The sequence below is a fragment of the Psammomys obesus genome, unplaced genomic scaffold, assembly GCF_907164565.1.
Source record: "Psammomys obesus unplaced genomic scaffold, mPsaObe1.curated_primary_1811, whole genome shotgun sequence".
Lineage (NCBI taxonomy): Eukaryota > Metazoa > Chordata > Mammalia > Rodentia > Muridae > Psammomys > Psammomys obesus.
Window position 1 is genome coordinate 14076815 of NW_026585742.1, and position 25304 is coordinate 14102118.

A 25304-nucleotide genomic window follows, 5' to 3' on the forward strand; every position below is an offset into this window, starting at 1 on the left:
GTTGTTGTTGTGATGTTTTGAATGATCACTTCAAGCTTCCCATTGATTATTAATCACTTCGTATTTATATTTTTACATTTTAGTCTTCCTTGGTTGCATGTGCCTGGAATTCACCAGTTTTTTTCCTGGTTGATTATTTTGGTAGGAGAGTTGTTCAGTTGTATATGGTTGTCTTTTAGGATTCCTTTTTAAAAATAACTTTTATGTATTCTTTGACAATTGTGCACATACACCTATATATGTCTTTTGATAAGAATCCTAGTTTTCTGTTGTGCCCTTCCCATTACCCTTAGAACCCTTCTTACCAACATGCTCCCATCTTGACTTTTATCTTCTCTCTTTTCTCTTGTTTAATAGTCCATTGAGTTTAACTTTTATGTACATAGATGTGGGATTATTTACTGGTCCTAGGCACCTTAATAATGGCTGCACCACTGAAGAAAAATGATTCATCCGACCCCCACCAACTATTAACTACCAATAGCTTCTCATTAGGGGTAGAATGTCATGAGCTTCCATCATATGTCAGTGATAGGTTCAATCTTGTGCATGTAGTGATCAGTTTCTTCTGTGAGTACATGTATGCAGTGGTCATCTCATGTCCTGAGGATAGTATTTCATAACATTCTTCTCTATCCTTTGGTTGTTAACAGTCTTCCTACTCTTGATGGATGATACTTCCTGATACTTGAGTGACTGGGTGGGATATAGCTATCCTGTTTAGGACTCAACAGTCAACAGTCATTTATTCAGAACTTTGACCACTTGTGAATTTATATTATCCACTTCAAAAAGAAAACTTTCTACCCAAGGTTGAGAGCATCATTAATCTATGGGTATGAAATATTTAAGTGTCTCTTATTTAGCAGTAGTAAGTTGTTCCCTTAAGCCTATGATCTCCCTAGCCATGAACTTTTGACAGGGTTTATAGTACAGGCATAGATTCCTTTTTATGGAGCAGGCTTTAGACAAATCAGAAAGCAGTTGGTTATCCCTAAAGCATTCACAACACTGTTGTATCAGTGGGCACATCATGCCTTACATGTGGGGACTACTACTAGGTAGAAGCAATGGTTACTTTTCTTCCTCAATGGCGTGGATAGCATAGCACCTTCGGAAACTATGAAAGCTAGCAGGGAAGAAGTTTGCAAGACCATTTTAATTTTTCTATGTCTTGTAATCAAAAGTGCATATTGTTTCAGAGTGGAGTCTTATCATTTAGATCTAGTGGGTAACTAAGTTAAATAGCAACAATCTGTTATTCTAAGGTTCAATGGAGTTTCCTTGACCATCAGTGCAAGGAGGTAGCCTATCCCTGGCACTTGGATTTTCATTTAATGACCCATGGCTTGTGTCAGTAGTGTTGTCTACCCATGTAGTGTACCTCCATTCAAACTCTTCTTTAAAAATCTACTTTTTGTATGGTGGTGTCACATGTCTTTAATCCCAGCCCTCAGGAGACAGAGGCAGGTGGATCTCTGTGAGTTCAAGGCCAGCTTGGTCTACACAGAGACTGGTCTACACAAGACTGCCAAAGCTACACAGAGAAACAGTGTCTTAAAACAAAACCAACCAACCAAACAGACAGACCTGCTTTTTAATTATTTAATCATTACAAAATAATGAGTTTCCATAAGGTTTTCTGTAAGTCATTTGTTTTGGTTATTCCCCCCCAAACTCTTCTGTCCCATCCTCTTATGCTAATCCCCTCTTAAACCTTTCAACCCGTAGTTTTCTCCCTGCTTCTTCTTTTCCTTATCCTTTTCCCATGCTCTATCTACTTTTCATATCACAAGTGTTTTTTTTTTTTTTTCTGTCCACTCCCCACTTAAGACCTCTTTCTCCCATCTTATGGACCCTTTCTATATAGATACTATAGATTATACACATAATTCTGTGATTTTGAAGCTAAGATCCATTTACTAGAGAACACGCAGCAGTGGTCTACGTGGGTATAGGTTAGGTTACCTCAGTATATACTTTCCATCCATTTTCCTGAATTTATTTTTCTTTATAACTAACTGAATAAAATTCCATTTTTTCAGTGTATGTGTATATATGTGCCACATTTTTATTATTCTTTTAGTAGTAGACTTTATATGTAGGTTTTGCATTATAACAACTTTTGAAACTTGAGACCAAGAAGAAAATGTTGCTTGTCATACTTTGTAGGTCTGATAATAAACATTGTTAAAATTTATGTTACCACAATATTCTTTATTATAGAGATGATGAAAGGCAAAAGGTGTGTTTGGATATAGTTTATAAGATAATAGCAAAACTGGAACCAGTAGAACTGCGAGAACTTCTGAATCCTGTTGTGGAATTTGTTTCCCATCCTTCTCCAATGTGTAGAGAACAAATGTATAATATTCTTATGTGGATTCATGACAATTACAGGTTAGCCATTCATTGCATTTTATATCACTTTAAAAAAAATCTGTGTGTATGTATAGTATATGTGTGCACGAGTGTGTGATTACAGGCACGTGCTTCTGTACACAGATCAGAGGACAATCTCAGGTCTGTTTTTCCACTGTGTATGCCAGGCTCAAGAGACTCTGGGTTACAAGTTTCCACAATTCTGCACATCTTTGCATGGGTTCTGGAGACTTGAACTTAGTTTTATGTGCTGTACAACAACTACTTTACCCACTGAACCTTCTCCCCAGGCCTGTATTAACGTTTCTTGCAGGGCTTGTGTAGATACCTTTAGTGATTTGTAATATAAGAAAGCATTTTTAACAATATGACTAATAATTGAAACAAGTTTATATCAATATATTGAATTATCCACTTTTGCAAGTATTTCTTGAATATGTAGGAAATAGAGATTATCGGTTAGAAATATATGAGTTGAGGCTGGAGAGACCGCTCCGGGGTTAAAAATGCTTGCTGCTTTTTAGAGTTTGGTTCCCATTACCCCTGAGAGGTTGCTCTCACAATGCCATTTTCTGGTCTTTGAAGGCATTGCATACATGTGGCACACATGCACGTGCATGCTTCTGTACACACATGCACAGACACACACACACAATCCTTTTTTTAAGGGATGAGATCAGATCTGTCCTCATCCACACCTTCAGCAGCTCTGCTAAATTGCCTTGGGCAAACCCCCCGCCCCCCCCCCCCCCCCGGCTTTAAACCAGACTGTGTGACTGGTGGAATAGAATACTAATAGATTGTCATTTTCTCAAACAGAGATCCAGAAAGTCAAATGGATGAAGACTCCCAGGAAATATTAAAACTGGCAAAAGATGTGCTGATTCAAGGACTGATTGATGAGAACCTTGGACTCCAGTGTGTTCTTCTTCTGGAATAAATTAGATCAGGATTAGGTTATTGTTTTCTAGAGTAGATTAAAGTGTTTACTCTTATGTCATCATTCTCCCTGCTTCCTGCATTTTCTAATCCTTAGCAAAGTGTTTTAAATTACTTTATGAAGAATAAGATTTTAAAACCTTGACAGGTTATTTCAGAATAAAACTTGTGAAAAGTTGGTTAGGACAAAGTGCTTATGCAGTGAGTTAGTTAAAGATTTTCAAGTAGAAAACTTTTCTGTTTCCCATTTGACACAAATAGTTAAAAATCGTATTACATATATCAAGGTTACATGAAATGTTGGACACTTTAACATTAGGAAGAAAACAATGTTTGTTCTATATAGAGATACGAACAATAACGACTGTTCTCTAAAATGTCCTAATCAGTTATGTGAGCATCTTTTCAAATGCCAATCACTTAACAAAGGACCAAGGTTTCAATATGATTTGATATACTAATTTTATTCTTGCTTCAATTTTAAATTCATCGAACTTCTAACAATGTATATTTAAATTTCATAAATAATAGTTGAAATGTCCAATGAGATTTTTGTTTTTCTCTTTGGGCAATACTGAGAATTGAACTGAGAGCCTCAACATTTATCAGGCTAGCAATGTAATAGCTGACCTGTGTTCCCAGTCTTAATTTGATTTTTAAATTAAGTTTTGAATACAGTAATTTTTACAGTGAATTGTTTTAGCAAAGCAGTGAAGGATTTTTATGAAATTTGCATTTGATTCTGGTTATCTAATCCAGTGATTTGTATGGTAGTCAAGTGCTCTGCCAATGAGTGAGCTACAACTACTGATATTTGTTAAGATGACTTTGAGTTTTAGAGTTGTTAGTATGATATACTCACTGTTATAAATTCTCCAGGGGATGTCTCTCATCCTGTTTGTTAAATATGTTACAGTTTGGTGATATTTGTCTTTCAGAACCTCTTCTTATTCTTAACTCATATTTTGATGTAGTTTCCCTTTCAACCGAGATTTCTGTGCATGAAAGCTATGAAGTCCTCACATGATAATGTCGGCAATACTTCCTTTCGTTTGCTCGTATCTAAGCATGTTTTTCTTTTCAATTTTCAGATTAATTATTCGGAATTTCTGGAGCCATGAAACAAGATTACCATCCAATATATTGGAGCGATTGTTGGCATTAAATTCTTTATATTCTCCTAAGATAGAAGGCCACTTTTTAAGTTTAGCAACAAATTTTCTGCTTGAAATGACCAGGATGAGCCCAGATTATCTAAACCCCATCTTTGAGCATCCTCTGTCAGAATGTAAATTTCAGGTAAAGTGCTTGTCCCTCTAATCATGGTGACTATTAATGTGTTTTTCCTGTTGATGAAAAATATGCATATGCTTCTTTCTAAGATATGGACATGTGCTTCCTTCCCACCTGTGTCTTATACTCTTTTTTTCTCTCAGACTCCTCTTGGACCCCTCCCTTCCCTGTTAGCTCTTCATACCTTGAAGAGATAAAGTTTAATTGTCCTCTGATCCAAATACTAACCAAGCATAACCCTGCTTAGCTGTTGCCATAAATCAAGTTTCTAAATTCCTATAGAAGCTACAGCAGGCAGAGTGGCACAGGTGCTTCCCAATGAGCAGGCTCTGGTGTGTTCCCTGGTACAAATTCAATACTCCTTATCTGAACTTTGGGACTGCAAGATTTCATATTATTATGAAATATTTGTATGCTTATATTGATATAGTGATATATTTCTGTATCTATCTATCAAATTTCATAGTATTTACATCATTTTCTCCCCTGTTTTCACATGAGCTATTAATCTTCCCCCCTCACTCTTTCCATCCCCCGTCCCTGCTGCCTTTCAAACTCATGACCTCTTTTTCTTTAGTTGTTATATTTTGCATGTGTGTGTATAAATATATGAATCTATGCATATGTTCATATGCATGTTTTTAGGGATGCACCCTTGGTATTGGATAACCAGTTAGGGCGCTCATCCTTAAAGAAAACTGATTCTCCCTTCTTAAGCAATTATTAATTGTGTGTAGCTTTTCACCTAGGATTTAGGGTCTTAAGAGATTTCCCCATCCACTCTGGCATGTAAACTGGTATTATCATTGTTCAGGGTTCCTTTAGGCAACCATATTGTTGAGATTTTAAGGGTATTGCTTTCCTATCATATTGAGAAGACATGATCGTAAAGAAAATGTCCAGGTCTTCTGGTTCCAAGCCTTAGGTATAAGAGTTGCCTTATAGATGTGTCAGTTAGGATTGAGCATTCCATACTCAGTTGTTTGTATTTTTGACCATTTATGGATTTCTCTAACAGTTTCTTTATGCTGCAAAAAGAAACTTCTTTTTTCTTTTTAAGGTTATTTGATGAGGGGTTATGAGATACATTAAAAACCCAGGCATAAATAACAAATGAAATATAAATTATTTCATTTAAACCTTATACACATCGCCTGAAGGTAAAATGTATGCATAGTTTTTTAGCACTTGGGTAATCTGAGTGACCTGAGTAGCAGTAGTTGTATTGTGGCACCACTGGCATTGTTAAATATAGTGTCAACCCTCTAATATAGAATGTAGGCGTTGGAGGATAGATGCTCTCAATTGTGGTCCTTTTTTTCACTTTTTTTAAAATCTAATTTTATTAATTACACTTTATTCACTTTGTATCCCCCCATAAGCCCTTCCCTCCTCCCGTCCCAGTCCCACCCTCCCTCCACCTTCTTCACACATGCCCCTCCCCAACTCCACTGATAAGGGAGGTCCTCCTCTCCTTCCAGCTGATCTTGATCTATCAGATCACATCATGAGTGGCTGCATTGTCATCTTCTGTGGCCTGGTAAGGCTGCTCCCCCATTAAGGGGAGGTGATCAAAGAGCAGACCAATAAGATTAAGTCAGAGACAGTCCCTCTTCCCATTACTATGTAACCCACTTAGACACTAAACTGCCATGGGCTATATCTGTGCAGGGGTTCTAGGTTATCTCCATGCCTGGTACTTGGTTGGAGTATGAGTCTCTGGAAGACCCCTGTGTTCAAATTTTCTGGTTCTGTTGCTCCTTGTGGGGTTCCTATCCTCTTCAGATCTTACTATTTCCCACATCTTACATAAGATTCCATGCACTCTGCCCAACAGTTGGCCATAAGTCTCAGCATCTGCTTTGATAGTCTGCAGGGCAGAGCCTTTCAGAGGCCCTCTGTGGCGGGTTCCTAGGTTGTTTCCTGTTTTCTTCTTCTTCTGATGTTTGTCCTTTTTGCCTTTCCCAATGACGATTGAGCATTTTAGTCAGGGTCCTCTCTCTTGATTAGTTTCTTTAGATGTACAGATTTTCGTAGGTTTATCCTATGTTACATGTCTATATGAGTGAGTATATACCGTGTGTGTCTTTCTGCTTCTGGGACAGCTCACTCAGGATGATCCTTCCCAGGTCCCACCATTTACCTGCAAATTTCATGATTTCCTTATTTTTCATTGCAGAGTAATATTCCATTGTGTAGATGTACCACAATTTCTGCATCCATTCTTCAGTTGAGGGGCATCTGGGTTGTTTCCAGCTTCTGGCTATTACAAATAAGGCTGCTACAGACATGGTTGAGCAAATGTCCTTATTATGTACTTGAGCCTCTTTTGGATACATGCCTAGGAGTGGTATGGCTGGATCTTGAAGAAGCGCTATTCCTAGTTGTCTGAGAAAGCGCCAGATTGCTTTCTAGAGTGGTTGTACAAGTTTGCATTCCCACCAGCAGTGGAGGAGGGTTCCCCTTTCTCCACAACCTCTCCAGCATGTGTTGTCCCTTGAGTTTTTCATCTTGGCCATTCTGATGGGTGTAAGGTGAAATCTCAGGGCTGTTTTGATTTGCATTTCCCTAATGGCTAATGACATTGAGCCTTTCTTTAAGTGTTTCCCTGATATTCCTCTACAGAGAATGCTCTGTTTAGCTCTGTTCCCCATTTTTAATTGGATTACTTGGTTTGCTGCTTTTCAACTTCTTTAGTTCTTTATATATACTGGATATTAGCCCTCTGTCAGATAAAGGGTTGGTGAAGATTCTTTCCCAATCTGTAGGCAGTCATTTTGTTTTGATGACAGTGTCCTTTGCTTTACAGAAGCTTTTCAGTTTCATGATTGTTGCTCTTAGAGCCTGTGCTGTTGGTGTTCTGTTCAGGAAGTTGTCTCCTGTACCAATGAGTTCTAGGGTATTCCCCACCTTTTCTTCTAATGAATTTAATGTGTCTGGTTTTATGATGAGGTCTTTGATCCACTTGGACTTTGGTTTTGTGCAGGGTGATAAGTATGGATCTATTTTCATTTTTCTACATGTAGACATTCAGTTAGACCAGCACCATTTGTTAAAGATGCTATCTTTTTTCCATTGTATAGTTTTGGCATCTTTGTCAAAGATCAGGTGTTCATAAGAGTGCGGGTTTATTTCTGGTCTTCTGTTCAGTTCCATTGATCCACCATTCTGTTTCTGTGCCAGTACCATGCAGTTTTTACAACTGTTGCTCTATAGTACAGCTTAAGATCAGGGATGGAGATACATCCAGAAGATCTTTTATTGTAGAGGATTGTTTTAGCAATTCTGGGTTTCTTGTTATTCCATATGAAGTTGAGAATTTTTCTTTCCAGGTCTGTAAAGAATTGTGTTGGTCATTTGATGGGAATTGCATTGAATCTGTAGATTGCTTTTGGTAAGATGACCATTTTTACTATGTTAATCCTGCCAAGCCATGAGCATGGGAGATCTTTCCATCTTCTGATATCTTCTACTATTTCTTTCTTCAGAGACCTGAAATTTTTTTTCATACAAGTCTTTGACTTGCTTGGTTAGGGTTACTCCAAGGTACTTTATGTCATTTGTGGCTATTGTGAAGGGTGTTGTTTCACTAATTTCTCTCTGAGCCCTTTTGTCTTTTGTATACAGAAGAGCTACTGATTTTTTTGAGTTAATTTTGTATCCAGCCACTTTGCCGAAGGTGTTTATCAGCTGTAGGAGATCCCTGGTAGAATTTTTGGGGTCACTCACATATACTATCATATCATCTGCAAATAGTGATAATTTGACTTCTTCCTTTCCCATCTGTATCCCCTTGATCTCCTTCAACTGTCTTATTGCTCTAGCAAGGACTTCCAGCACTATGTTGAAGAGATATGGAGAGAGTGGGCAGCCTTGTCTTGTCCCTGATTGCAGTGGGATTGCTTTAAGTTTCTCTCCATTCAGTTTGATGCTGGCTATAGGCTTGCTGTATATCGCCTGTACTATGTATAGCTATGTGCCTTGTATCCTTGATCTCGCCAAAATTTAAACATGAATGCATGTTGGATTTTGTCAAATGCTTTTTTCAGCATCTAGGGAGATTATCGTGTGTTTTTTTTTTTCTTTTAGTTTGTTAATATGGTGGACCACATTGATGGATTTCCATATATTGAACCATTCCTGCATACCTGAGATGAAGCCTACTTGGTCATAGTGGATGATATCTTTGATGTGTTCTTGTATTTGGTTTCCAAGTATTTTGTTGAGTATTCTTGCATCAATGTTCATATGGGAGATTGGCCTGAAATTCTCTTTCTTTGTTGGGTCTTTGTGAGGTTTAGGTACCAAGGTGACTGTGGCTTCATAGAATGAGTTTGGTAGTGTTCCTTCTGTTTCTATTTTGTGGAATAGTTTGAACAGAACTTGAGGTAGCTCTCCTTTGAAGGTCTGGTAGAATTCTGCGCTGAAGCCATCTGGTCCTGGGCTTTTTTTGAATGGGAGATGTTCGATGACTGCTTCTATTTCCTTGGGGGATATTAGACTATTTAATTGATTTACCTGGTCCTGATTCAGCTTTGGTAAGTCAAGTCGATCAAGAGAATTGTCCATTTCATTTAGATTTTCAAATTTTGTGGCCTATAGACTTTTGAAGTAAGTCGTAATGATTGTTTGGATTTCCTCAGTGTCTGTAGTTATGTCCCCTTTTTATTTCTGATTTTGTTGGTTTGGATGCTGTCTCTCTTCCTTTTCGTTAGCTTGTCTAAGGGTTTGTCTATCTTGTTGATTTTTTCAAAGAACCAGCTCTTGGTTTCATTGATTCTTTGAATCGTTTTATTTGTTTCTAATTGATTGATTTCACCCCTGAGTTTGATTATTTCCAACCATCTAGTCCTCTTTGGTGTGTCTGTTTCTTCTTTTTCTAGGGTTTTTAGGTGAGCCATTAAGTTTCTTGAATGAGCCGTCTCGAATTTCTTCTTGAAGGCACTTAGTGCTATGAACTTTCCTCTTAGCACTGCTTTCATTGTGTCCCACAAGTTTGGGTATGTTGTGTCTTCATTTTCATTAAGTTCTAGGAAGACTTTAACTTCTTTATTTCTTCCCTGACCCAGCTGTCATTTAGTAGCAAGTTGTTCAGTTTCCGTGTGTGTAGGCTTTTTGCTATTTCTGTTGTTGTTGAGGTCCAGCTTTATTCCATGGTTATCAGACAGGATACAATGGATTATTTCAATCTCCTTGTATCTGTTGAGGCTTGCTTTGTGATTAACTATATGGTCTGTTTTGGAGAAGGTTCCATGAGATGCTGAGAAGAAGGTAAATTCTTTTGTGTTTGGGTGTAAGGTTCCGTAAATGTCTGTTAGGTCCATTTGATACATGACCTCTGTTTCTTTGTTTAATTTCTGTTTTGTTGAGAAACCTATCCTTTGTTGAGAGTGGGGTGTTGAAGTCTCCCAGTATTAATGTGTGGGGATCTATGTATGGTTTAAGTTTTATCAATGTTTCTTTCACAAATGTGGGTACCCTTGCATTTGGGGCATAGATGTTCAGGATTGTGATGCCTTCCTGGTGGAATTTTCCCTTGATGAGTATGAAGTGTCCTTTCCCATCTCTTTTTATTAATTTTGGTTGAAAGTCTATTTTATCAGATATTAGAATGGCTATTCCTGCTTGCTTCTTGGGTCCATTTGCTTGGAAACCCATCTTCCAACCCTTTACCCTCAAGTAATATCTATCTTTGTGACTTAGGTGTATTTCTTGCATGCAACAGATTGCTGGGTTTTGTTTACGCATCCATTCTGTTAGTCTGTGTCTTTTTATTGGAGAATTGAGTCCATTGATCTTGAGAGAGATTAATGAGCAGTGGCTGTTAGATCCTTTGATTGTGATGTTGTGTTGGCTGTGGTCATAAGGTTGGATGCTTGGTTGCTTTTTGTCTTACAGTAGTGATGTTAATTATTTCCTGTGTTTTCTTGAAAGTAGCTAGTTTTCTTGGGTTGTATTTTCCCTTCTAGTGTCTTCTCTAACGCTGGATTTGTGTGTAGGAATTGTTGAAATTTGTTTTTGTCATTGAATATCTTGTTTTCTCCTTCTGTGAGGACTGAGACTTTTGCTGGGTATAGTAGCGTGGGTTGACATCTGTGTTCTCTTAGGGTCTGCATGATATCCATCCATGCCCTTCTGGCTTTCATAGTCTCTGTTGAAAGGTCAGGTATGATTCTAATGGGTTTGCCATTATACGTTACTTGGCCTTTTTCCCTTGCAGCTTTTAGTATTTTTTCTTTTTTCTGTATACTTATTGTTTTGATTATTATGTGGCGGGAGGATTTTGTTTTCTGATCTAATTTATTGGGTGTTCTTGTATTCTTTTTTCCTTTAAGTTGGGGAAATTTTCTTAAATGATTTTGTTGAAAATACTTTCTGGGCCTTGTAGCAGGGAATCTTCTTTTTCCTCTCTTCCTATTATTCTTAGGTTTTTTCTTTTTATGTTGTCTTGAATTTCTTGGACGGTCTGTGTCAGCAATTTTTTAGATTTAACATTTTCTTTGACAGATACATATATTTCTTCCATTGTATCTTCTACACCTGAGATTCTTTCTTCCATCTCTTGTAGTCTGTTGGTTATGCTAACCTCTGTAGTTCCTGTTTTCTTCCCTAAGTTCTTTCTCTCCACAATTACCTCTATTTGTGTTTTCTTTAATTTTTCCAATTCTATCTTCAGAGCTTGAGCCGTTTTGTTGATTTCCTTCACCTGTCTGACTGTATTTTCCTTTAATTCCTTCAGCTGTTTGTTTGAACAATCCTCTGTTTCTTTTATTTCTTTCAGTGATTTAAGCATTTTTTCTCTAAAGGCCACAAAACTGATTGGCTGTAACTTCCTGTATTTCTTTACAGATGGCCAGGATCTGTTTGTTTTTATCTTCCTCTATTTCTTTACGGATGACCATAATTTGTTTGAGTTTATCTTCCTCTAGGTCTTTACGCATTTTATATGTTTCCTCTGTTATCCTCTTCATGAGCATAGTTGTTAGTTCATCTTCTTGAATTTCAATTATGCTGGGGTATCCAGGGCTACTTGTCCCTGGATAACTGGGTTCCATATTGCTTTGTCTTTTGTTGGTTGAGCTTTTACGCTGGCTTCTACCCATTGGGCTATCTTAGGTGTTTGGAGTTAGTTTCTGGAGGTTCCTGGAATCCTGTGGTAGAGAGAATCCCCTTGGTAGGAAGATGGTTTTTCTTGAAGGAAGCCTTCTGAGATTTTTGGGTATAGTCACTGGATGGCCGGTGTTTTTCAGGAATTGCTGCTGCTCACCTCAGGCATAGAGACGTGAGTGGTAACTGTGGTCCTTGTTAGTCGAGAGGGCTCTCCTCTCACCCGGAGAAGTCCTGAAGACAGCTGCCTTGTTTCTGGGTTTCTTGCTATAAATTTAGTGATCTGCTGCTGTAACCTGTGTGTCTCATGGTTCAGTCAGTTTTGTTAGGGATAACTGGTTTTCCCTTGGAGCAGTATCTGGGGATTGATCTCAGGGATTCCAGGCTTCTGTCGGTAGAGGTTGGGTCTCTGTGCCCCAGTACCCAAATGGTAATCTGTGGCGGGTGGGTACTGCTCTCCTGGTAACAAAAATATGGAACACTTTACGAATTTGCATGTCATCCTTGTGCAGGGGTCCTGCCAATCTTCTCTGTATCATTCCAATTTTAGTATATATGGTGCTGAAGCGAGCACACTTTTTTTCATTTTTAAAGTAAGTGTTTGTTTTAAAAAGGTACTTCTAGCTGGGCACGGTTTTGTACACCTTTAGTCCCAGTACTTGGGAGGGAGAGAGAAGTGCATCTCTGTGAGTTCGAGGCCAGCCTGGTCTACCTAGTGAGTTCTAGATTAGACAGGACTACATAGAGACTCTGTCTAAAAAAAAAAAAGAAAGAAAGAAAAGTAGATGAAAAGATTCTTCCAAGGACTGTAAATGTAGCTGAATTGGCAGTGTCTGGCATGTAAGGAAGCCTAGGATTCAGTTCACAGCAGCATGTAAACTGAGCATGATGGTCTATATATCTGGGAGTTGGAGGCAGTAAGGGTAGAAGTTGAAGGTTATTCTTGCTCATATAGAGTTCAAAGCCAGACTAAGCTACCCATTTCAAATAAGAAAGAAGGGACTGCACAATGGTTGTGCACACCTTTAATCCCAGCACTTAGGAGACTGAGGCAGTCAGATCTTATGAATTTAAGACCAGCCTGGACTACTGAATGTATTACAGGATAGCCAGGACTATACAGAGAAACCTTGTCTCAAAAAAAAAAAAATAATAATAATAATAATACACACACACACACACACACACATCAAAAGGAATTAAAAAAGTAAAAAAAATAAAGAAGGGTTTCTCCTTAGTTGCTTCTTGGACATATATACTAACAGTACATTTGTCTTTCGTTGTTTATTTTTGTGGTGCCAGGAATTTAACTTAAAGCCTCATTCATTCTAGGAAAGCATGGAAATATTTCAATGTTACTACAGAAGAAACATCATTTTCTTTGAAACTTTTCTTTTTGTAGGAATATACCATTGATCCTGACTGGCGTTTTCGAAGTACTGTTCTCACTCCAATGTTTATTGAAACCCAGGCCTCTCTAAGTACTCTCCATACTCAAACCCAGGAAGGGTCCCTCTCAGAACAAAGGCAGAAGTCTGGGCAAGTGCGGGCAACCCCACAGCAGTATGATTTTACCCCAACACAAACTACAGGTAACACATGACCAGACACCAGACACTCTGACCTTTGACAGCAACTTCTGTTACAAGAACATAGATTTTTAGTAAGAGAAATAAAGTGATAACATAAGTCACAAAGGTGATAAGGAAGATGTGTCAGTCAAAGGAGGATAAGATAGAGGTTTTCAGAGTGTTCAGATCTTCAGAGAAAGTGGCAGCTGTCAGGGGAATGGGTAGACGGGCTGGAGATAGAGTTAAATAGTTACAGAGTCTCACTTTTTAAGAGGAAAGGATTGTGATTAGTGACAATATGAATGGACTTAATGCTATTGAATCATGCATTTTAAAATGGTTGAAGTGGTAAATGTTACTTTCGACCCTTCCTTCCTTCCTTCCTTCCTTCCTTCCTTCCTTCCTTCCTTCCCTCCCTCCCTCCCTCCCTCCCTCTTTCCTTTCTTTCTCTCTTTCTTTCTGTTTTTTTTGTTGTTGTTCTTGTTTTTATTTTTCCAGCCAAGCTTTCTCTCTGAAGCCTTGGCTGTCCTGGACTGTCTTTGTAGGTTAGGGTGGCCTCGAACTCACAGAGATCTATCTGCCTCTGTCTCCCCAAGTGCTAGGACTACAGGTGTGTAATACTGTGCCCTGTTCCACATTCTTTTAAGTGGGACAAAAGGATTAATTAAAAAATAATAATATGATGGTACCTAGGCATGCTTGTTTTGGTTTGACATAGAGCTATTAATATGTCATGTTTAAAGTGTCTTAACAGAGTAGCATTAAACTAGATTCATTTGCTGATGTCAGTAGTTTACTAAACTGTTCTTTTCTAAGTAGATTAGTCTTTGTTTTGATATGCGTAATATAAATTACAGATTAAAATATCTTAATCTGATTTTTTTAAGATTTCTTTTTCTTCTACGTGTTTGAGTATTTTGCCTATATGTATACATATACTGCATGCATATGCCTAGAGCCAGCAGAGGCTGGCTGAGGGCTAGATCCCCTGTAATTGGAGTTAGAGATGGTTGTAAACTACCATTTGAGTGCTGGGAATGAACCCAGGGTCATCTGTAGGGACAGCGAGTTCACTTAAACACTAAGCTACTTCTCTAGCCCCCTTAATTGTTGTGTAAACACTTCAGCAGTTTCTTTTATATAGTTTGTTTCATATTCTGTTGTTTCTGAAAGTAGAAATAATTTGAATAATCACAGTGCAAATTCTTTGATGATCACTGTAAGCATAAAATGCTATTATTCTGATGACTACAGCTGCTAGAGGGTCCGGAGGCTGAGGTGCTTCATTTGCTTTAAGTCAAACACCAAGCACCCTTGGGCTCAGCCCAGTATCCCTGGATAATTACAGAGGACTAGTACTGTGTTTCCCAGCATGTTTTGCTACACTGAGTAGACTGTGCTGTATGATAGCAGCATCCTCACTGCTCTGGTCCTATGTGTTGTAGTTGAAAGGAGCTCATTCGATTGGCTAACCGGGAGCAGCATTGACCTATTGGCAGATCACACAGTCCCTTCAGAATCCTTGTCTTCCTCCTTGCTGTTTGCCCATCAAAAGAGTGAAAAGTCACAGAGAATATCATGGAAGTCTGTAGGACCTGACTTTGGGATGAAAAAGCTGGGCCTTCCTGGTGATGAGGTTGATAACCAAGTTAAAAGTGGTAAGTAAAATACTGAAGTATGTTTAAAATGCATTGTCCTTTTAGGCAGAAGCTGAGATGGGGAGAGCGTATTTCTGATTGTCGACATTTCCTTGAAAACCTTAATGAAATTCATAAAAATTCAATTCAGTAATTGTTGTTTGGCTCCCTAACATGTTGAAAATACTATTTTTAGGTGTCCTTTGAGAACCATGAAGTGTGTGATGGATCCATTTGTTTAGTGACTTTTTGGACATTTGGAGTAGGCAAGGCAGTAAATGGAGTAGAATTAGTAAGCCAGTATCAGGGGTGAGAGTTTAAATCCAGACAGAGTTTGGAACAAGCATTTGGAAAAACTAGATAAAGGAAGGATATTTGAGAAGAGCATGAAAGTCTAGGGTGCTGAAAGAGAAATTACTGAAAGGATGAAGACAGAAAGTGAAGTGATATTTTTGTTTAGTGGGAGAAACTTAAAACTAGTTCAGCAAAGTTTGTGGAGGATATAATCCATGCTGAGGATCCTGTGTAGTCCAGCTGGATTGATGCCCTGGGGAATATGGGGAGCTGTGAAGGAAAGAAGCCAGTACACTTACAGAATCTTCCATGTGATGAGTGGAATAGATTAATCATGAGGACTCAGGTCCTCTCAGAAAGATTATATGGGAAGAAGTAGCATGAGGGGAACTGGTAAGCAAAGGCAGAAACCAGAAGCACTGTCACTTGGTCTGTAGCAATGGGGTAGCCTCATTTCAGAACCAGTGGGATACACAGCAGGCAGAAAGTCTGTTAGACCTCCAGATTCAACACTGAAAGTACTGGAGAGAAAATAGCTCATTACACGAGTGAAGGAATGGCCAGAGGAAACAGTCCCAAGACAGTAAGTACCCTGCAGAAATGAACATGTATTCAAAAGTATAGAACTAAAGTTGGAAGCAAACTTACCTATAAAGAATCAGAAGCATAAAAAGAAAACACCAGTCTCTACTCCCAACTCGTGTTTTTATACTTCAGTCTCAAATATATGGCTCATACACAGTCCTCTAAATTTCCATGTCAGTAGGAGATGCATCCATCTTTATGCTATTAGGATGGACTTTCAGGGTGTGCCAGGAAACTTTCTCTGCTTTTTTTTCTCCTTACTTCACTATTTCTCAGGAATCTTCCTTCCTTTACCACCTTCTTCCTCTGCCTTTAGACCACTGATCTACTAGAATACAGAGACATTGGTTTTGCTGTGAAGTTGGACTCTGTCTTAAAATGAAGCCCTTCTAGTTGTTGCTGTCACACTGTCACATGCTCATCTAAGACCCTTAAGTGCATGCCACTTTCCTGCTGTGATCTATGATAAATTACTAGAGGCAGGTCTGCACTGGGCACTGCATTCTAGTTAATTTGTGGTGATTGTAGTGATTAAAGTTCTGGGCCAGTTGGCTTTTTGGTGGATGAAGCTGAACATAAGCCTTAAGGACAGTTTCTAAGGGTAATAACAGTTATCGATTACTCAGTGATCGACAGTCTTTATATGTTGTGCAGGTGCCGTCTGAGCCAGAAGTGGGTGTTGTATCTCCTGGAGCTACAGTTACAGAGTCATTCATCATGAGTGCTGGGAACAGAACTCAGGACCTCTAGAGGAGCAGCAAACATTCTTAAGCTGTCTCTGCAGCCCTAAGCTCTTGGTTTTATACTACTGCTGTTTCCTGCATCATTCATTATACATTATTTTCTGGCTTCATGTTTGAGAAACCCTGTGTCAGGGGGGAAAAAAGAGAGAGAAAAAAAACCAAAAGAAAGCATTAAGAATAGGGCTGGATAGGAATTGAGCATTTTAGCAAGAGTCCTCCCTCTTGATTAGTTTCTTTAGGTGTACAGATTTTAGTAGGGTTATCCTATATTATATGTCTATATGAGTGAGTATATACCATGTGCATCTTTCTGCTTCTGGGATAGCTCACTCAGGATGGTCTTTTCAGATCCCACCATTTACCTGCAAATTTCATGATTTCCTTGTTTTTTATTGCTGAGTAATATTCCATTGTGTAGATATACCACAATTTGTGCATCCATTCCTCCACTGAGGGGCATCTGGGCTGTTTCGGGCATCTGGGCTGTTTCCAGCTTCTGGCTATTACAAATAAGGCTGCTACAAACATGATTGAGCAAACGTCCTTATTGTGTACTTGAGAATCTTTTGGATATATGCCTAGGAGTGGTATAGCTGGATCTTGAAGAAGCGGTATTCCTAGTTGTCTGAGAAAGTGCCAGATTGCTTTCCAGAGTGGTTGTACAAGTTTACATTCCCACCAGCAGTAGAGGAGGGTTCCCCTTTCTCCACAACCTCTCCAGCATGTGTTGTCTCTTGAGTTTTTGATCTTGGCCATTCTGATGGGTGTAAGGTAAAATCTCAAGGTCGTTTTGATTTGCATTTCCCTGATGGCTAATGAGGTTGAGCAAAGAGGCTGGACATCAGAAGAAGGAGAAAAGAGGGAACAACTCAGGAGCCTGACACAGAGGACCTCTGAAAAGCTCTACCCTGCAGACTATCAATGTAGATGCTAAAACTTATGGGCAACCTTTGGGCAGAGTGCAGGGAATCTTAGGAAAGAAGTGGGAAACCGTAAGATCTGGAGAGGACAGGAACTCCACAAGGAGAGCAACAGAACCAAAAATATCTGAGCACAGGGGTCTGTCCTGAGACTGCTATTCCAACCAAGGACTATGCATGGAGATAACCTAAGACCCCTGCACAGATGTAGCCCATGGCAGTTCAGTACCCAAGTGGGTTCCATTGTAATAGGAACAGGAACTGTCCCTGACATGAACTGATTGGCCTGCCCCTGAGGGGGAAGCAGCATTACCAGGCCACAGAAGAGGACAAGGCAGCCACTCCTGATGAGACCTAATTGACTAGGATCAGAAAGAAGGAAAAGAAGTCCTCCCCTGTCAGTGGACTTGGGGAGGGCCATGCATGCAAAGGGTGGAGGTAGGGAGGGATTGGGACGGGAATAAAGTGAATAAAGTGTAATTAATAAAAAAAAAAAAAGAATAGGGCTAGAGATCTGGCTCAGTGGTTAAGAGCACTGTCTGCTTTTCCAGAGATCCTGAGTTCAATTCCCAGCAACCACATGATGGCACACAACCATCTATCCTGGGATCTGATGCTCTCTTCTGGCATTCAGGTGCACATGCAAATAGAGCACTTCACCTACGATAGATAGATAGATAGATAGATAGATAGATAGATAGATAGATAGATAGATAGATAGATAGATAATAGATGAGTAAATATTTAGAAAAAGATTGCTACTTTTACACATGAGTGCCTGTGTGTATTTGTGTGTCTGAGAGAGAGGGAGAGCCTACACTCTGCCATTGCTCTATGTCAGAAGAAAAATTCAGGAGTCTATTCTCTCTGTTATGTAGGTTTGAGGGCATTAAACTCAGATCATCAGGTAAGCCCCTTTACTCATTGAAATAACCAGCCAATATTTTATTTTAAGTTTCTTATAGGCCTTTCCTTTCCAGCTTCTTTCCTGATCATGGTATGGAGACCCTCTCCTCATTCAGTCTTACCTTTTATGGACCTAATTATTCTATCTTGGTTATTACTCTTTAGATGAGACTGGAGAAAGACAACTGTGGGTTTCAGAGTCCTCTCAGCACTGTTTGCTTTTCCACTTCACATTTCACACCATTCTCGCTGCTGTGTCCTTGCTTTCTCTCCTGGAGGTGCTGGTTGCAGCAGACCCTGAGACTTTGGCTATAACCGTACTCGGTCCATGCTTCATCCACCATTTAAGGTCTCCTGAGACAGTTACAACTCCTGAATTCTTTTGATTTCAGAATTGCTCCACTGCCCTCCCTGCTGTACTTTATTGGTTTGTGTCCTTAACAAATCACTTAACTACAATTTAAAAGTAGAGATAAGCACGTTTTCACTTTTGGGATCCTAGGAAAGAATGGAAGTCAACTGCATGTGTTGTTTGTCTATGAGTAGCCAAACTTGCTTTATAGTCTTTATATTCTTCACATTCCTCAGCCACTCACAGCCGGGCGGAAATTCTGAGATTACGTAGACGATTTTTAAAGGACCGAGAAAAACTCAGTATGCTCTATGCCAAAAGGGGCCTCGTGGAACAAAAACTAGAGAAGGTTTGTAGCTTCTTCATAAATTCAGTACCTTTTTTGTATCACAGACAATATATTAAGGAAATATGTTTTGACCAGTCTATAAAATTACTGGAGCACCGCGTATGTCCCTTTGGACATTAGTGGATATAGAGAATGCTCATGATACCTGTTAAGAAAAGAGCCAGAATGGCAGGTTTAAGACCCTCTCTATGAACAAACAAGTCAGATATGGCAGGATTTTAAATCATAGTTCGGTCTTTTGTCTATGAAACAGACACATAGCTGTGAAGATGCCTGCCAGTAATTAGGAATGACATGTTGGTAATTAGACACTAATGAACTTATAAAAGTTCACGTGTTTGTATTTTCATTCATTGTATAAATGTGTCTGAAGTATGATGTCCAGTGTCAAGCATTATAGTAAATGTTAGTAATGAAGAGATGTTTGAATCATTGAGCCAAGTCTGGTATATGACACACAAAAAGACAAGTTGAGATTATGAAGTGTCCTATGAGCACATCTATAGAAAGCCTCTCTGGAGAGAAAATACTGAGATTGGAGCCACTGATGAGGGAAAAGCTGAAAACACAACAGGGAAGGGGCTTACAGTAAATCAGGAGTATGCATGTAAGTGAGTGGGAACTACTGTGGACCTTTAATTAAAGCTTACTGGTTGTGGTATTGGAAAGGAACTTATCTCTCAGATTGATAATTTTTGTGGTTATTCAGATTTGAAATTTTCAATATAGCCTTTTCCCATACTGACCAAATATAGTATGAATAAAATTATTCTCTTTTGTACTAAAGATGTTTTCTGGCAGTTACATTTTGAATACATGCTTGATTTTCTTTTGTTTGTTTGACAGGTTGGTTGACTGGTTTTTGTTTCTTTGATTTTGAAGCAAGGTTAGCCCAGGCTACCCTCAAACTTACTATGTAGTCCAAGATGAGTTTCAACCCCCTGTCCTTTCTTTTATCTCCTAAGCATGCACCACCACACTTGGCACACTTGATTTCTTACATGAAATCTCTGTTTTCATTCTTTGCTTGATTGTAGGATATCAAGAGTGAGTTAAAAGCGAAGCAGGATGCCCAGGTTGTTCTGTACAGAAGTTATCGTCACGGTGACCTTCCTGACATCCAGATCCAGCACAGCAGTCTGATCACGCCCTTGCAGGCTGTGGCCCAGGTCTGCCCAGATGCCATACTTTATGTTCACATTAGAAGCTCCATGTGTGTATTAGGGATCTACTCTTCCTAGGAAAAAAAAAAAAAAAAAAGTTCATACAGAGGTGGTGATCTCTTAGTTTCTTTAAATGGTAGACTTAAGGACTGTCACATTCCCATTTCTTGTCACATGAGGAGAACCTAACATAGAGTTAACTAGAGTGGACTCTAACACTGGGTTCCCTTGTTAGGTAAATGTGCTTTCAGCCACAAGGAGCTCTTTAAAATCAAATTGACATTTATATTTCTTACCCAGTGTCAGAATGAAATAATGGGGAAAAATCAGCATAAATTTTGAGTGGTAAAAAAGCTATTTAGATCATTGTTTTGTTTGCTTTTTATTTGATCTAAATAATTCTGAATTGACAATATTTTTTAACTGTATTGTACAACCTTGCCAAATTTCCTCCAGTGAAGACAGCTTATGTGACTATACTAAAATATTGAGAGCTTGATATAAATGCAGCAAGAAACTAGAGACCTCACTCAGTGTCCTTATTTCCTATGTATTCACATGTAGAACTTTGTCTGTGCATAGTCATATGGCTTTTCATAGGACTTTTGTTACCATGAGGTACCTTCATATCCTTATGCCAGATTCTCCCAGTAGTTTTATGCCATTGAGTTTATGATTAGATAAAGACTGGAGGTTAGCAATACTTGGAATATATGGCCAAAAGTACAGGTGCCTCTAAGTATGGGGCAAGAACGAGACACCTGTCTTCCTGGGTTCTCCATTTCTCAGTTCCCTAGTGCTCTGAGTGCAGCCTCTGGTTCACACTGGAGATCTGTTCTCCGTTGTGTCCTGTTTAAACCAGAGGGCACTATTATGTATAATGCTATTGGCAAATAATAGGTTTGACATTGTGTCAACTTTAGTTCATCCCTTTTGTGCTTAGAAAGCAAAACTTGTGCACACTGTTTTAAAGAAGCAAAGCTGCATATATATATATATATATATTACTTCTGTTCTTTGAGGAGAGATGTTCCACTACTTTACTTATCCACTTCTAGATCTGGAACCTTAATTAACAACTGTTTATTTATGGAATACCTGCTCAATGCCAGAAACTGCTTTAACTGCTATGGTCTAGATTTGGGCAAGCCCGATAAAGCTAGACTGATCAGTCCCCTCTTTCTTTCTCTCTCTCTCTGATTAGGAGCCATGCTTCTAAGAAACAGCAAAAGGGAGCATGTATAGTATCTGTCACAGGACCAGCAGGCAGCGCTACCTGCCGTTGAGGTTTTTTTTGTTATTTTAATTGTGTTGATTAAAATTAATTAATTAATTATTTTGGGGGGGGGAGATTGTCACTCTGCATAGTTATGGCTATCCTGGAATTTACTATGAAAGAGTGTATGGGCTTGTAAAATGCCAGCAATGACTTCTGTGTGCTTCAATTTTGAACAACACTTATTTTCTTCTTTGTAATTATTTTCTCAAATTTTGTATAGTAATATCATAACTGTTTAAACAAGACTTTTTACTTAAAGCACATATGATATTTGTGTGACTTTGATGTTGCTTTATAAAATAGAGTACTTTTCCCCTTTTTTCTTGTATGAATACCTTCACTAACCAAGAATAGATAGCTAGGAAATGTTTGTTAAATGTTCACTGTGCAGATGTTACATGCATGCATCAAGGGCAGTAGTTCTATGGCCAGGTGGACCTATGTTTAAGTCACTGTTATAGTCTCTGCAAGCATGGCACTGAGCACTTGACAGCTTACTCTGATTAGTTTCCCCAAAATATGAAACACTTTTCCTTGCTTCGCCAGGGCGGTGAGCTGTGTCGTTGTCTTAGGGTAATCCAACAAGCCAGAGGTGTTTGACTAAGTTCCTGTTGTGTAATAGGCTGGTAAAGCTTTGTAAACTGAAGTCAGGTATATAGTGAATGTGTTTTTTAATAGTATTTAGAGTAAAGCTCTGAAATAGTGCTGGTAAATTACTGCACTTTTCCTTTAGGTCTCATTCTTGGGTTTTGTTTTGGTTTTGGTTTTTTTTAACAGAAAGATCCAATAATTGCAAAACAACTCTTCAGCAGCTTGTTTTCTGGGATTTTGAAAGAAATGAATAAAGTTAAGACAACATCTGAAAAATCGACTATCACTGAAAATTTGCTCCAAGACTTCAACCGTTTCCTTAATACCACGTTCTTATTCTTTCCACCCTTTGTTTCTTGCATCCAGGTAAAAGTCTGCACACGTTTCTTTTTGGTCACATGCTGCTCTGCTCTGACACCACATGCCTAATGCCATCACTTTGTTTCCCAAGTTAAAACTTGAGAAACACGGTGTTTAACAGTAAATATATTATTTAGGTTATCTCTTCTAAGTGGGCACATAAAATTTATTTGTTTTTTGTTCTTTTTGCTCCCCAAATCTACCCTTGTACATGAAAATAATTTGAAATCACATTTGTGTCTTGTAATTAGCCAGTTTCTTTAGTATTTGATTAAACTGTGTGTGTGTGTGTGTGTGTGTGTGTGTGTGTGTGTGTGTGTGTGTGAATGAATGTTTCCCTCCATGTATTTCTGTACTAGACAGATGCCTTAATGAACCTGGAGCACACTGGCAAGACAGCTCCTTTGATCCTTCTTTTTTCCTCCCAGTGCTGGAATTCTAGGTGTACTCAGCATTTCACACTGGTCCTAGTCATCTGAACTCAGGTCTTTGTGTTTGCATGGCACAGAATTTAACAACTAAGCCATATCCTGAAGCCCTAACCCCCTGTGTTCTTTAGTTGTTTTCCTTTCAGTAGTATTTCAGCAAATTCTCTCATGCATGGTGGTGTTGATTGAGCATATGCCTAGCTTTGTTCTAAGTGATGGGGCCACAGCCATGAAGAGACAGAATTCATGCCACCCAAACTTTCATTCTTCACAAGTGTCACTGACAAACATAAAACAAAGAATACAGTGGTGATGTACTATAGTGCTTGAGTGATACAGAACTATTAAAATTATATAGGGCAGTAAACCATCAGGCTGGGTAAGTGGTCTCTTGATTGGCTGAGGTATGGCTGTCATTTCAGAGACCTAGTCATGGGTCAGAGAAGTTTACTCCGAGGAGACTCAGCTGCAGCAGAGAACTCCGCATAAGTGCACTTTAAGTTGCTGCTTAAGCACACCTGCCAAATTATGTCATATTTAACAGATGTCTTCAGAGCCAGCATGAAAGCCCAGTGAGCAAAGGCACTTACCACCAACCCTGACCATTTGAGTGTTATCCCCAGGACCCCCACGATGGAGGAGAGAATTGACTCCTACAAGTTGTCTAACCTCCACATGAATGTGCATGTTACACATTTGCTCATTTATGTATATACATACGTACACAGTAAATAGAAATATAATTTTTTAAATCTTTAAATTGATTTTAAGAGATAGAGGACTAACTCAGCAGTTAATAGTGCTTCCTGTTCTTCCAGAGGATCTGAATTCAGTTCCCAGTGTCCAAGTTAGGTGTCTCACAACTATGTGTAACTACAGCTCTGGGACACCCACTTCTGGCCTCTGTGGTTACCCAAACACACATGACATATACTCACACAGACACACACAATAAAATAGGAATGAATGTTTTTAAAATCGTGCATTTTATCCATTTTTGTTGTTTTGGTTATATTTTTAATTAAAATGGAATTAGATCAATTTTCCCCTTTTTTTCCTTACAGCCCATCCTATTCCCCTCCCCCAAATCTAAAATTGAAAGCCTCTTTTTCTTTGATTATTATTGTCAAATTACGTATCTAGTATGTATATCTGTATACATAAATGTATCAGTGCAATCTACTGAGTCCGTTTTTATTGTTTGTATGTATGTATGTTTTTTGGGGGCTGACCACTTTGTATCAGGTAACTAATAAGGGAACTTACCTCTGGGAGAGGCTAACTCCCTAGCTACTCCCTTTCCCAGTAGTCCTTAGTTACCTATAGTTCTTTGACTAGGGGTAGGACCTCGTGAAATTGCCCCTTTCCACATTGCTATGTCTGTTGACATTGCCATTGTTCTGGTCATGTTTATGACTGTTTCACATCAGACTTTGTGATAATATGGCTCTATAATTTTAATGTCCCTTCTTAGGGAATGTTCCCTGAACCATGCAGGACTTATGATAAATATATGTATCCATTGCTCCTGGGCTCCCCACTTTCCATTGGCCTCTGAATTGTGTCCAGCTATGGTTTTCTGTAAAGAGAAGCTTCATTCATGAGGGGTGGTAGCTGTACTTACCTGTGACTATAAGGATAAGACTCACTATATAGTAAGGAATTACAGTGGACTAGCAAATCACGGTAGTAGTTTTTTTTGTTTTTTTTTTTTTGTTTGTTTTGTTTTTTTTAATAGATATGACCTCACTAACATGGGAAGTTTCCAATACCAGGCATGATTAAATTCAATTAAACCACTGTTTATGAAACATAAATGTTACCTGTGCCTTAATCATAGAAATTTATTGCTTGAAATATTATTTTGCTTTGGTTTTCTTTCTTATACTAATATCCCTTTCTAAGAATGACAGACATTTTTTATTTGATTGCTTTGGAGAATTTATAGTCTTTTGTTTTGGTCTTAAGTCTTGGCAGCCACATGGACAGTGCTATAGTGTATTATAGTGTTAAGGGAGCTTGAGACCCAAGTTTTTAGGGTGCTACACAAGTCTACATGAATATCTATTTGGAATGCTTTCACAGTATAATGAGTTGAGATGATTTTTTATTATTTTGATGTTTATAGGCCATTATAATAATTCATGAAATCATCTTTTAAAATATCATTAAGTAAGTTAGCCTCTTATTAGGAAAGATGTTTGCAAAATCTAATAAGCAGGTCAGTATACCCAATTTTGGTAAATAAATGTAAAATCTGTTTTTTAGCTGATTTTCTTAACAGCTAAAGGTAAATACATAAATATTCTTATAAATTTCAGTTGTTTAAGTATATGGAGAGGATGTGTATGGTGGAAAACTCTGTATTTTTAATTTTAACATTCTGTCAGTGTTTCTTTTGATGT

General features: G+C 38.5%; 1 protein-coding gene and 1 non-coding gene across 2 annotated transcripts in view; one reads left to right on the forward strand and one right to left on the reverse strand.

The window, feature by feature from the left end:
* Prkdc (protein kinase, DNA-activated, catalytic subunit) overlaps nucleotides 1-25304 on the forward strand; it is a 197315-nt gene that overhangs the window by 110477 nt on the left and 61534 nt on the right. The window contains exons 55-62 of the mRNA XM_055599098.1: nucleotides 2227-2400; nucleotides 3202-3300; nucleotides 4413-4620; nucleotides 13124-13313; nucleotides 14738-14950; nucleotides 18966-19078; nucleotides 20116-20247; nucleotides 22298-22477. Of these exons, the coding sequence (XP_055455073.1) occupies nucleotides 2227-2400; nucleotides 3202-3300; nucleotides 4413-4620; nucleotides 13124-13313; nucleotides 14738-14950; nucleotides 18966-19078; nucleotides 20116-20247; nucleotides 22298-22477 (1309 nt within the window). The remainder of the gene's footprint in view (nucleotides 1-2226; nucleotides 2401-3201; nucleotides 3301-4412; nucleotides 4621-13123; nucleotides 13314-14737; nucleotides 14951-18965; nucleotides 19079-20115; nucleotides 20248-22297; nucleotides 22478-25304) is intronic.
* On the reverse strand, nucleotides 12189-12295 carry LOC129670616 (U6 spliceosomal RNA). The gene has a single exon (XR_008719231.1). It is a non-coding gene; the product is annotated as a U6 spliceosomal RNA (small nuclear RNA).